We start from the raw sequence: 12,550 nt of genomic DNA, 5'->3' as shown, positions 1-12,550 counted from the left end.
TGATGGGGGAAGGCGACGCTCACCTCGGTTCGCTGTTGATGTAAAATTCAAACTTGATATAAAAACCGCCAACCTATCAGGGTCTACCAGAGTAGTCACGCGATAGAATGGTGGCAATGGTCTCGCTCGGGCGAGCACTATGGTGGGGTTGGCCGGCTATCGTCCATCAGTTGGCATCAAACGCAGCTGACATAAATCCAACTGACCATCAAATACGGCGAAGGGGGGACAGGCGTATGGCAGCGGCGATGCCGAATGCTCGGACTCGGGTCCGTGATGATTCATCCCGGCGGAAAGGGGGAGACATCTCAGGAAGATAGCGCTGCCAATGGCATGGGGATGGTCGTGGTGTGGAGATAAAGTGCTTTCCCCCGCCAAAAGGTCGACCCCCCCTTTTATACCTCGAGACGCCTCACGAGCAGGTTGGCAGTCTGAACGTTTGGATGACGTCACAGAGCATGACACGATCGATCTCAGATCTTTCGTACGCGCTTATCACGTGACCGTGTTTCTTGGATACCGCTGCCTGGGACGCCGTCCCAGGTACCTCACCGTCGCTCGCAATACGACTGCGAGCGGGTGACATTATGATCCAGAACGGGACTTCCGGATTCAAGAAGTCGCCCTCGGGCTTTATTTGCTTGGTGAGCCGCGAATCTCAGAATTTAATATAAGGTGTCAAGTATCAACAGTGCTATCGGACAGAAACAATTCTAGGGGCCTGTTTATCAACCGTGATTTCCCGATATCGCAACAGTTATGAGGATATGTACAGTAGTGCCTGAATGAACAACCGAAGCAACGACTCAATGCGCGCAGTCGCCGAAGAGACGCCAAATACCTGGGTGCTCCGCTCTAGCACTCAATTGAGTCATATCGCTCCGCAGCAAAAGCGTGCATGATTCGTTCAGGCAAAACGGACCACCCAAACGAGAAGAAGACCTTATACAGGCCGTTACCGCTTATGCAACTCGCCACTGCCAAAAAGGTCCTGGGATACGAGAGGAAAAGGTCAGCTCACGAATGTGACGACAGTGAGATAGTTGTCCGACTTCGCAACATGCGGTCCTTTGTGGAAAACTAGCTCACCTATTGCATCCATACGATCATGTCCTGCACCTGTCCACGTACCAAGCATTCCTATTTCTGAGCCGATGACGCCGATTTGAACCCCTTCCAGTATCCACTGATCTCTGGTAGGATCATCCTCATGACTGGTGTACTGCGTAATCCAAGTGAGATGCTGCCTCTCAACGCTGATAGTGAATGCACTCACCATGGCCCAGCGGACATTTCCGTCCGCAATCATACTCACCGTGCCATGAATTCTCCGGATGTCGTCGTCGTCATCTCCGTCGTGGCCTTCCCAGTCGGCGCCGCCAGTCTCGCCTTCTATCAGAATGGTTGGGCGATCAGGGTATTCAGGAACAGCTGGAGGCCCGTAGCCCACGACTCGTAACCTGACAGGGACGATGAGCGTGTTCTCCTGTATGCTGTCGCGGGCAGAAGATTCGGTCGTCTGCAAAGCGAGTGTGTCTGTGTGATGAAATATCGCACAGAGAGCTTGACCTACGTTGAAATCTGAACGATCTAAACGTTACATAATGCACAGGAGAAATGCGTGAAGGATACGTACTGACTAAATCAGAGAATCCGAACCATGAAACAGCGCGTCTACGTTACAAAGCGTCAAGTGTAGTCTAGAAAGCTACATAGTGAAGACGTACCTCCATATTCCTTCTGCTCCTGCCCAATCCCATGGTGCTGCAACACCGTCCGACTGAGTATCTAGCTGATTCCCTCTGGAATCTGCAGTTTCGGGCGCTGCATGATTTTGTGTCTTGGTCTCTCCATGTTTCAAGACCGTCCACGATTCCCTTAGAGTATCCCATCTGAGATACTGCTGAATGCGCGTGAATCCTTCACCTTGCAAATTCGCCTGCATGATTATACGTGCACCCGCCAACCATGTCCAATCAGGGTATAATCTATCAGGAGTCGGAGGTTCGGGTCTATCACTATGCGGTGTAGATGGTCCTGACTTTGGTTTTGTACCATCGGAAGTCACAGCGGAGGATATTGACGTTGACTCGTCGGTGTTCCCGGGAAGCCAGTCTGTATCGTCCTCTGAATCAGAGTCAGAGTTGTCCGTGTACAAACGGTGTAACCGTTTAGATGGCGTCTTCTCCACTGCCCCGTCATCCGAGATTGGGAGATACGGTCCCCAATTCCTTCGTCGCTCGAGATATCTAATATTATAGACGACCTCGCGTGCACGATAACGCGCTCGCTTCTGCTGCGACTCTAGACTCATGTCCAGACTTGATATGCCACGAGAGCTTGATGGCGGACCCGAATTTGAAGCCGACGATGAGGACAGCCGCCCAATACGTTCTTCAAGTAGCTCCCGGACTGGGATGAATCCTGTGCAGCATATAAGCTCGCCAATCGCGAGTGCCTCCGGCGTGACATCCCACTCTCTGTCCCGTGATTCCCCTGCTACCTTGACGACGAGTGCAGGTGGAAGGCCCCTCCGGAGAACTGTCTGTAGCCAAGGAATATTGGCCGATGCAGAGGCCGCCACATGCGCGGTAATTTCGGGTGTGTTCCAATACGCATAGTTGAGCGACGGACCATGCAGAAGGGAGCCGGGAGGGATGCGATTTCCTTGCCTATCCCGCACCATGACTGCAGGAGCACTGGGGCGTGGCGCGCATGTCTTTATGACTGAGATCAATGTCTGAAGCGCTCGAACGCTGTCCTCGGTACTGTACGTCGGAGATAGATCGACGACTGAGGTAGCTGCAGTCCGGGATCGCAGGTTATACACTTTCTGCACACGTAGAGGTTGCGTATGACGCTTGATAAAGCGTTCAGCCCAAATAATTCGCCGGAAATCCGCACCCCAGTCAAATCCGGCTACGGAATTGCAACTCACGGTAAGCATTGTCACTTAGACTATCGTCGTGGGCGCTCACCATTATCAAAGAACTGAGAATCACGCGGGTCATCGAACGTTGCGAAAAATATGTCGCGCCACATGTGGTGGTCTGCGGGGTCATAGATGAGCTTTCGGAACGAGCGACATGTCTGAGCAAGAGAGGCTATGGCTGTCGGAAAGCCTCCAATTGCTGAGTAGAGCAGAATGGTTTCGACAAGCTCTAGCGGGAGCGATTGCATTGAGCGAGTCCTTGTGCTCATGGCAGAAGAGGTAGAGTCGTTCGACAACGTGTTCAATCAGGCCGTAGCGAATGCGTTGAGTGAGAGGAGCGGCGTTAGAGCAGCTGACACATGCAAGTGTTGGTTGCCCCGTACTAAAGGTCATCATTGATCGAGAACGAAGGGCGGGCGCTAAGGCCAAGAATAACGTTCTGTTCAATCAGAATCAAGCGCATATATGTAGCGTTCAATTTTAATACAGTTTTATGTACATGGAAAAACCTCATTATCCCAGGCGCGCGTTACTTTCGTCTACCATTGCCTTCACCGCATATGCGATCTCCACTGCACCCTAGCGGAAGTGTGGACCAGCCCGACGATACAATCAGATATCAGTCGTGTGCATTGAACGTAGCTTCTGATTCAGCTCACCGGTGTGTCTGAATGGCAGCAAATGGAAACATTCGTGACTCCGGCTCCCAAAGGGACAAAACCAGATTGAGTGGTCACCAGCCCTTCCGAGAGCATCTTGGCAACCTAGACATGAGCAAGAGTCAACGAGAAACGAAGCACATGTGTGCAGCGTTTGACACACCCGTGCGCGGACAACATCCACGGGAACTGGAATATGTTTCCTGAGAGCATTTGTTTTTAGCGCAAGGTGTGTGAAGTGCAACGTTCGCTCTCACTTAGTAATGAGGAGTTTTCCTTCCGGGCTATATTCCAAATCCGCAAACCATTCTATCAAAGTTGTTAAGGAATCTGTGAGAGCAAACGATGACATGTTGTCCTCACCTGCGATGAATGGCACGCCGAGCTCTTCAGCAGCGGCCTGGTGGCACGTTCCCGCGAGGCCCATGAAGGGCACACCGAACGTCTTGGCGACGCCGACCACTGCGCGTGCAAGCGACAGGTCGCGCGATGTCATCCCGTAGACGGCGCCATGAGGTTTGAGCTACAATATTCGCGTCGTCTTAATGGTGGCATCGAGTTTACTGTGCCCTTGACGTACGTGGTTCAGTTCCACATTGTGCACTTTGAGAAAGCCCGTCAAGGCCCCCACTTGATATATGAAGCACGATGCGAGCTCGTCCTATCATTGCAGTTAGAAACACTAGTTCGCAAGCCGAATAATGTACGATGGGTGCAGATCTCACAGGCTCCATAACCATCTCACGCCTGCCCCAGCCTTGCCTGTCTGGGAGAGACGGATGCGCCCCAACTAGCACGCCATTCGCTTTAGCTAGAACGACAGTTTTGTTCATAATGTTAAAGTCACTGAAAGTTGTGGTATTTATTCGTGGATGCATGCTTAGTGCCAGGATGACAGGCATACTCACGATGCGTGAAAGCCACAGGCGACGTTCGCCAGATGAATCGTTTTCATGAGTGACTCGTCATCTCCCTAGTAGATGTTCGTTTCCCTTGGCACAACGTCCCCAACGTCCGACAGTTGAACCAACCACTTACAATCACATAGAGAGCATATCCCTTCAAATCCGAAGAGTCAGCGCGATCATGTTTCCGTCGATAAAGTACAAGGCATAGGATTCAGGTGGCCAGACGCAATGTGGACATTGGATGCTTCCAGTGCTCATACATCATGACGGCGCGGTCGAAGAATAGGCGCTAACCGTCAGCCCTTCCAGCATGCAGTCATCATAATGGCTGCAACCACCAAGTAGGGCGATCCTACATGCATTTTTTCCCATCCCAGTGACTTTGAACATGATGCTGGATCCTCAATGCCTCCCATAATGTCAACACCGGTCGTCTGAACGAGCGAAGAACTAGTTTTGAATGCGTGCGCACTGACCTCCCCCATATCACAGTTGACGGTGGCTCGTAGCGGGAACATGACTGAGACGGAAGATGCACAGTGAGTCAATGCTATCGTCGCTCGCGGGCTCACGGTCGGGTCATTTATCGGCACAGAGATGTCGCTTCGTGCTCCAAAAGTCATGAAAGCTTCGCAGGCTTTGAATGATTATCGGACGTGGGCCGGATGAACATACACGGCCCTGACATCCTATCTTTCGCGGTCATCTGTCTTGTTCCTGCACCATGCCGATAAGCCCAGTACAACACAGCGGTCGGGGTGCAACCTGGCGGCCCCCGTACAAATGTCCTGTTCGTTGGACTCGGACGTTGCTTTCTTGTCGCAGTCTCCGTTCACACAAATTGTGGTGCCCTCGATGCGCGAACGACGCAAGCTCTTGATTGCAAACCGCGGGGAAATCGCAGTGCGTATTCTCCGGACAGCCAAACGTCTTAACATCCCGACCGTGGCCATCTACACTCGTGCAGACGCCACGTCTCCTCATGTTTCCCTCGCGGATGAGGCTGTCGCGCTGCATCCCGACGATACGGATCCTCTCTCGAATTCCCGCGGATACCTTGATCCAGAAGCCATTGTGGCGATATGTAAGAAGTGCTCTGTGACTCTCGTTCATCCAGGCTATGGGTTTCTCTCCGAAAATGCGCACTTTGCAGGCTTGCTGCGGGAGGAAGGGATCACATTTCTTGGTCCGCGGCCCGAGACCATTCAGGCTATGGGATTAAAACACGAGGCGCGGATGCTGGCGAAGGAAGCAGATGTACCTCTCGTGCCTGGTTCGCAAGGCCTCGTCGACGACGTTGAGGTCGCCGTCACAGTAGCCAAAGGGATCGGATTTCCTGTGATGCTCAAGTCTACAGCTGGAGGAGGCGGAATGGGCCTGGTTGTTTGTCGGGATGTGGAAGAGCTGCGTAGTAGGTTCCACGCCACGCAAGAACGTGCACAGGTGAGCCTGCTAACTGGGCTCGCAAGCATGACTTCACTTTCCCTCACAATCGTTACCACGATGTCAGTCATTATTCAAGAACAATGGCGTTTTCCTAGAGCATTACTATCCTTCAGCACGACATGTAGAAATACAGGTGCATATAATCTTCTATTACACCTCTCGTTATGCTGTGAACACGGGCTGCAGGTTTTTGGCAACGGGCTAGGACACGTTATTCACATGGGAGAGCGCGAGTGCAGCGTACAACGCAGGCATCAGAAGGTCATCGAGGAGACACCTGGCCCATTCATGATAAAGCATCCGGGTATGGTTCTCTGGTCAGCTTGACAAGCACGGATTATTCTAACGCTTTGTGGTAGACATGCAAGCCAAGATGTGTTCATCAGCTGTCCGTTTGTGCAAGCGAATCAATTATGCCTCGGCTGGTTAGAATCTCAATCTTAACGTTTTCATCCCGAGTGGTCGCGCTCAATGGTTGAACAGGCACTATCGAATTTCTCGTTGACGATGCAACAGGCGATTACTTCTTTCTCGAGATGAATACACGTCTGCAGGTAAAAGCATCTATCTACCGTTGAGACAGCTCCACTGAGATCGAAATGAAATAGGTTGAACATCCTATCACAGAGGCAGCGAATCCAGGTCTTGACATCGTCGAGCTGATGATTGATCAAGGCATTGCGGAGAGAGACACCAAAGACGGCGGATTAGCACCAGAAATATTACAGCAAGACCGCTTCGACATACCCCCGAATGAGAAACAGATACATGCAATTGAGGCGCGAATATATTGCGAGAACCCTGCCGCACAGTTCAAGCCCAGTCCTGGAATCCTGCAGGACGTGCAATTCTTGAATAGTGACTGGCTTCGCGTCGATACTTGGGTACGTCGGTGATCGCTTTGTAAGTCAATTGCGCTGAAACGCAGATAAGGTGGAAAACGGCACATCCGTCACTCCCTTCTATGACCCCTTGATTGCAAAGTTGGTTGTTACAGCACCTTCTCGCCAAGAGGTCATCTACAGGCTGGTGAATGCCCTCACACAGAGTGCCATCCCAGGACCTCCTAACAATATGGCTTACTTGCGCGCAATATGTGAATCGGAAATATTCAAAGCCGGTAATGCGATGACAACTTTCCTGGAAAACTTCTCCTTCACACCAAGGTATTTCAGTTGAGGTCCACATGCGGGACTGTCTGATCGGTGCTTGTACTCTAGGGCAATGGATGTCCTCAGCGGAGGGCTGGAAACTTCTGTGCAAGATTACCCGGGTAGGCGAATTGGTATGGGTATCCCTCGTGGCGGGCCTATGGATCCCCTTTCCTTTCGCGTTGCAAATATGCTCGTATCGAACGACTTAGGCACGGAAGCGCTAGAAATCACGCTCACGGGGTGCAGATTGTACTTCCATGTATCTGCCATCATTGCAGTGACTGGTGCACCTGCACGAGTAACCATTGATGGACAAGAAGTTCCGATGTGGAGCAGCGTGGTGGTTCCCGCTAGGGGCAAGGTCACCGTGGGTATGGTGAAGGGTTCGGGTTTCAGGACATATCTCGCGGTTCGAGGGGGCTTCCCTGAGATTCCACGATATCTAGGCTCGAAGTCGACATCGACGGGCCTCGGTGGCTACCAAGTACGTGGAACATGCGAATTAGGCTTCAACGTACTGAAGGAAATATTAAGGGTCGTGCGCTTGCTGCGGGCGACACAATATCGCTCGGAGACCGTGAGCCAACACCAGAGGAACAGACGTTCACGATACCACCATCACTCATCCCGTCGTATTCTGCCGATTGGATAATTAACTGCCTCGCAGGCCCTCATTCTGACGAGGAGTTCATCACACGTGAAGGCATTGAGAATTTCTTCTCCATTAGATGGAAAGTGAGCGAATCGAGCAACAGAATGGGCATACGGTTGGAAGGCCCGCCCATCGCTTGGGCTAGGGAAAGCGGCGGAGAAGGCGGATCTCATCCATCAAACATCCACGACAATGCTTATGCCTTTGGTACCATCAATGTGAACGGCGACACTCCTGTAATCTTAACAAATGACGGACCTGACATGGGAGGGTATACGTGCGTTTGCACAGTAGCTACAGAGGAACTGTGCGTATGAAAATCATGGTTCTTTCGATTCTGTATATTTACATCACGTCGCCCTTTCTAAAGGTGGAAGCTGGGGCAGCTACGACCAGGAAACACTGTTCGATTCATACGCATATCCTTTGATCAAGCTATCGGGATGATTGGTCAAAGACAGCACTATTTTGATCGGCTTATTCAATGTATTTTGCAGCACAACGCGAAAGAAGCTGGCGCCGTCGAGCTTTTCGCTCGTCATTATGAGGACATGTCGCAAAGTCCTAAGCTGCACGTCATAGAGCCGAAAATAGGCAGTCTCAGGCCGAGAGTAGTCTTCCGTCAGGTATGTCCATTGAATTCGTCAATGACGTGCCCGCTGATAACTTCTCTCGTAGGCCGGAGACTCTGCTGTTCTAGCAGAATACGGTGAACTGCTACTCGATTTTAACCTGCGTGCCAGAATTCATGCATTTGAAATGGAGATCCAAAGACGAAACGTACCAGGAATCTGGGCGTTGGCTCCCTGTATACGCTCAACAATGGTTTGTGGCGATCTCCGCTCTCGTGTCCTCGCTTTGAACTCTACAAAAGTCTAATCATGCATGCGTCCGACTCGCTTTAGATCCACTTCGATCCTATTGTGATATCTCAGTCTGAACTCCTGGCGGAGCTAGTTGCAGCCGAGATGTCACTACCTGAAACCTTGGATGAAATGGTCTTCCCGGCACGCAGGATTACATTCCCCATTGTGCTGAATGACCGTTGGAACAGAGAGGCTCTGGAGAAATATATGCACTCAATCCGTGATGAAGCTGTCTACCTGCCAAGCAATATCGAGTACCTAGCAAGGAACAATGGTTTGGAGGGTGGTGTAGAGGAAGCTTTGAAGTTGCTCACTTCCTCAGATTGGGTATGTATGGCGTCCTGGATTTCCCTGTCATATGATTGACATCTCGTGTATTGGAGCTGGTGTTTGGAGTCGGTTTCTACCTGGCTTGTCCTTTTTTGATTCCGGTAAGGCCGCTGTCCTCCAAGGCCGCTCGCATGCTTATCGCCTTGCGCTGGAATGCAGGTAGATCCACGATGCAGGCTGGTAGGACAGAAGATGAATCCGTCGCGAACATACACTCCACGAGTACGTCTTTCACTATGCAGCTGAAATTTTGAATCTGAGAGTAATGGTCCCTAGGGGGCTGTTGGTATTGCAGGTTTGGTTGCTGCCATCTATCCCATTGAATCACCCGGAGGATATCAGCTGTATGGCCGTACGCTTCCGCCGTGGCAAACCTGGGGAAAGGGGCAAAACTTTCACGCAGAGCAGCCATGGCTTCTGCAGCCATTCGACCAGGTAGATCCTCTGCAGTCCGGGCGATCATGACGGGTCTCATGAAGGACAGGTTGCCTTTGAATCCGTTACTGAAAAACAGTACTTGGAAGTTCGTCGTTCATATCACTCTTGTCGACCGGTCTGACTGACGGCAGCCGTTGTCTGTCAGATTGAGAATCAATTTGATTCCGGACAATACGTATTCAAGGTGATACGCACATCCTCTTGCAGTCTGCGCTGAATTTGAACACCTCGCTAGATTGAACAAAGCAGTTTCTCTATGTCCGACTATAACAGCTTCGCGGCAAACATCAGGGAAGAGGTGGAAACATTCAAAGTAAAGCAGGCGAAGGGAGCTGCATTAGAGGAAGCTCGGTATGTGCCATTATCTCGGCACATGCTTGAGTTTCAATGACATTTTCGCAGAGAGAGAGTATTGCTTGCTCAGTGGACGAATCGAAAAGAGAAGATGGCTCAACAGGCGATCGACGGCAGTGATGCATCACAAGGTTCGTAACGGCTTCAAAATCGTAACACAGTCATTCACAGGCTCATCAGACGTCAATGAATATTCCAATACCGTCGCGGCTCCTCTTGCAGCAACTATATGGAAGATCAAATGCCAGCCAGGTGATACCATACGATCAGCCGATCAAGTACTTCTGATACTTGAGGCAATGAAGACCGAGATCAACGTTGAGGCCGAGGAAGAGAACGTGGGTCGTGTAATAGTCACTTTCGGGAAGGGCGTTCGGGAAGGTGCACATGTAAAGACCGGAGAAGTGCTCGTCTATCTGCAGTAGACATGACACTATGCAAAGCCATTGTTCAACGTCCATCCCTAAAATATGTCCTGTTCTGCGCGCCGAAGATGACCTATGGTTTGAGTATGTACGACAGGTACGACGAACGAACTGATTCGTCGATAATGTCAGCCACTGAAGCATATTGGATTATTTTTACCTCGTGTTTTTAACTTTTAAGAATACATAAAAACACATTTCCCACTAATTATGAGGTCATTTTGGCGAACTGTTCCTCAACGTTGACTCGGATGCTGGAGTTGAACGTTGAACAGACATTTCGACTTTAATCACAACTGTCTTATTCCTTGCGTCCCCAAGTTCTCTCGCTCATTCAGACCAGCTTCCCGAATGCAGACGCTCTCAAGTCTCTTCCGCAAAACCTCCGTGCGACGCATATCGTGTCAGTTTACGAGCAGTCATTGCAGGACCGCTGTTCAGCAAACACAATGCCGTCAGCTATCGAGCCACAGTCCTCGCAGAGCCCCTCGTTATGTTCGATTCCAAGTCGATCCAGATCATCCCTTCGACGTCAGTAGATGGAACTTGCAAATGAAGGTCGTCGTCGGGGTGCTATTGGGTGGTGGTGTGTACTACGTGGTGCAGTGCGTGTGGCAGGCTGCTTATAGTGCATGGATCGCTCAGGAAGGGCGCTATGCTAACAATTTGCGGTTGCATATAGCCTGGAACAAGTACCTGAAACCGGGAGATGGCGCTTCATGGATGTGAGTCCAAAGTTTGAAGCCAAGGTAAACATCAGGTTACGCGCGTATTGAGTCATCAACTCAATATTATGCCCCAGCTGGCGAAAACCGCTCACGATCAGCTCTTACTAGAGTACAAGGGCAAGACGCTACCTCCAAATCATCCCATAACGCGCCATGTTCGACGAGTAGCTACGCGGATCCTTGAATCTTCAGGTCTAGGCACTCTCGAGTCTGAGGACACAGCATATCTGCATCATGCGCCTCCCAGGGATAATCAATGGCTCCCTACTTCACACGCTGAACTACCCCCAGGCATTGAAGGAAAGGAATGGAACTTGATGGTCGTGAATGACGATAGAGTGCCAAATGCTATGTGTGTCTTTAGTAAGCGGAGCAGATTGTGCCAAAAATCGAAAAGGCGCATAATACAGCCCAACAGGAAACATCGTTGTCTTTACGGGTATTCTACCTGTAGCGAAGGATGACGCAGGTTTAGCTGCCGTCTTGGGACATGGTATGTCACGCATCTAGTCATTAGCAAGCACTTACTCAATCATCTGACGACTTTCAGAAATTGGGCATGTGGGTGAGTTTGCGTCACTTTGTGCTTCCCTTGATGCTTGATAGCAAACCCTTGCATATTTCAGTCGAACGACATGTGATCGAACGCTACTCCTCGATGAAAGTGCTCCTCTTTATGGTATCCATGCTTGTTAACGTCATTGGAGTTGATATCGGGCTCGCACAACTTTTATCCTCGATTATGTATACTTTGCCCAACACGCGCAAACAAGAATTCGAAGGTACGCTTCTGTACATGCGGCGCATCGCATTGATGATGATTTCTTGCTCATACAGCAGATGAAGTCGGCTTGAAATTGATCGCCAAAGCGTGTTATGATCCAGCTGCAGCTACGGAGTATGTATCGTTGCCGTGCGTATTACCTGCTGAATCTCACCTGCCTCCCTCTATCCAGGATGTTCAAGCGTCTTGGTCAACTCGACAAGAGCGAGGACACGGAAATGATTCACATGCCGTTTCTTAAAACGCACCCGCCGTCAGAAGCTCGCGTGCAGGTAAGTCTTTGTAATGAATATGGGAGTAGGTCTCACGCGCAGTGAAATTCGCAGCGGTTAGAAGCTTTGCTACCGACCGCCTATCAGATTCAAGCTGAGAGTTCAGCATGTAACGATGTCCAAGACAGCTTGACGGCGTTCAGGCAGGCCTTCGTTCAGAGGCCGTTCGGGAGTGCAGATGAAACGGCGATCTGGGGCTGGGCCTAGTAGGTTTAATTTATGTCTTCATACCTCCCCTTCCTGTTAGATCGTCGACTGGCAATAAGCATGCGGTACAGAAATTGTCCATCTGAAATAGGAGTACAGTATGCAGACCGAGTAATGTCCTGTATTTTTCGTTAACATTCCAGTGTAGGCTGTAGCAGACATCGCCTCCGTGAACAAGGGACCGCTATATGTTCTCGCGCTCTGGCGTGAAAGTTCCCGCGGGTAGCTTCCATTCACGTAAGATCGTCGCGGATCTGAAAGCGTAAAGAATATCGATTCGCCTTAGCGAGTCGAAGCACCTAGTTGCCACAGCCCAGCGGCCCAGGACACACATGCCTTCCCCGCTCAACGCGAAGGGATTGCTCCCTGTGAGAGTTTCATGTCTGCGATCGCAA

At 50.7% G+C, this 12,550-nt stretch overlaps 4 protein-coding genes across 4 annotated transcripts; 2 read left to right on the top strand and 2 right to left on the bottom strand.

The window, feature by feature from the left end:
- Positions 1 to 644: 644 nt before the first annotated feature.
- Positions 645 to 3,333, bottom strand: LAESUDRAFT_751817 (uncharacterized protein). Its single transcript, XM_040911687.1, has 7 exons — positions 2,979 to 3,333; positions 1,728 to 2,919; positions 1,637 to 1,674; positions 1,574 to 1,581; positions 1,277 to 1,519; positions 1,090 to 1,222; positions 645 to 991 (listed from the first exon to the last, which is right to left on the bottom strand). Exons 1-7 carry the CDS (start codon positions 3,199 to 3,201, stop codon positions 963 to 965), a joined length of 1,866 nt encoding a protein of 621 aa, XP_040760787.1. The 5' UTR covers positions 3,202 to 3,333; the 3' UTR covers positions 645 to 962.
- Positions 3,334 to 3,389: 56 nt separating this feature from the next.
- Positions 3,390 to 5,128, bottom strand: LAESUDRAFT_729553 (lactam utilization protein lamb). The gene is made up of 10 exons (XM_040909655.1): positions 4,976 to 5,128; positions 4,630 to 4,650; positions 4,500 to 4,564; positions 4,317 to 4,437; positions 4,172 to 4,252; positions 3,955 to 4,114; positions 3,849 to 3,900; positions 3,755 to 3,794; positions 3,592 to 3,696; positions 3,390 to 3,511 (listed from the first exon to the last, which is right to left on the bottom strand). Exons 1-10 carry the CDS (start codon positions 5,120 to 5,122, stop codon positions 3,446 to 3,448), a joined length of 858 nt encoding a protein of 285 aa, XP_040760786.1. The 5' UTR covers positions 5,123 to 5,128; the 3' UTR covers positions 3,390 to 3,445.
- On the top strand, positions 4,809 to 10,371 carry LAESUDRAFT_729552 (urea carboxylase). The gene is made up of 20 exons (XM_040909654.1): positions 4,809 to 5,942; positions 6,010 to 6,078; positions 6,132 to 6,249; positions 6,305 to 6,370; positions 6,429 to 6,499; positions 6,554 to 6,829; positions 6,879 to 7,111; positions 7,166 to 7,583; positions 7,634 to 8,058; positions 8,122 to 8,377; positions 8,430 to 8,576; positions 8,657 to 8,944; positions 9,001 to 9,048; positions 9,107 to 9,169; positions 9,224 to 9,382; positions 9,432 to 9,470; positions 9,531 to 9,569; positions 9,621 to 9,736; positions 9,788 to 9,870; positions 9,920 to 10,371. The coding sequence occupies exons 1-20, from the start codon at positions 5,283 to 5,285 to the stop codon at positions 10,162 to 10,164; spliced, it is 3,819 nt and encodes a 1,272-aa protein (XP_040760785.1). The 5' UTR covers positions 4,809 to 5,282; the 3' UTR covers positions 10,165 to 10,371.
- Positions 10,372 to 10,391: 20 nt separating this feature from the next.
- On the top strand, positions 10,392 to 12,367 carry LAESUDRAFT_729551 (uncharacterized protein). The gene is made up of 9 exons (XM_040909653.1): positions 10,392 to 10,769; positions 10,847 to 10,913; positions 10,967 to 11,255; positions 11,311 to 11,385; positions 11,443 to 11,457; positions 11,519 to 11,674; positions 11,730 to 11,790; positions 11,849 to 11,948; positions 12,003 to 12,367. The coding sequence occupies exons 1-9, from the start codon at positions 10,516 to 10,518 to the stop codon at positions 12,153 to 12,155; spliced, it is 1,170 nt and encodes a 389-aa protein (XP_040760784.1). The 5' UTR covers positions 10,392 to 10,515; the 3' UTR covers positions 12,156 to 12,367.
- The last annotated feature ends 183 nt before the right edge of the window (positions 12,368 to 12,550 follow it).

Source organism: Laetiporus sulphureus, assembly GCF_001632365.1.
Source record: "Laetiporus sulphureus 93-53 unplaced genomic scaffold LAESUscaffold_43, whole genome shotgun sequence".
NCBI classification, from domain to species: Eukaryota; Fungi; Basidiomycota; class Agaricomycetes; order Polyporales; family Laetiporaceae; genus Laetiporus; species Laetiporus sulphureus.
The sequence above is the reverse complement of the archived record's forward strand: the minus strand, read 5'-3'. Positions and strand labels throughout refer to the sequence as shown.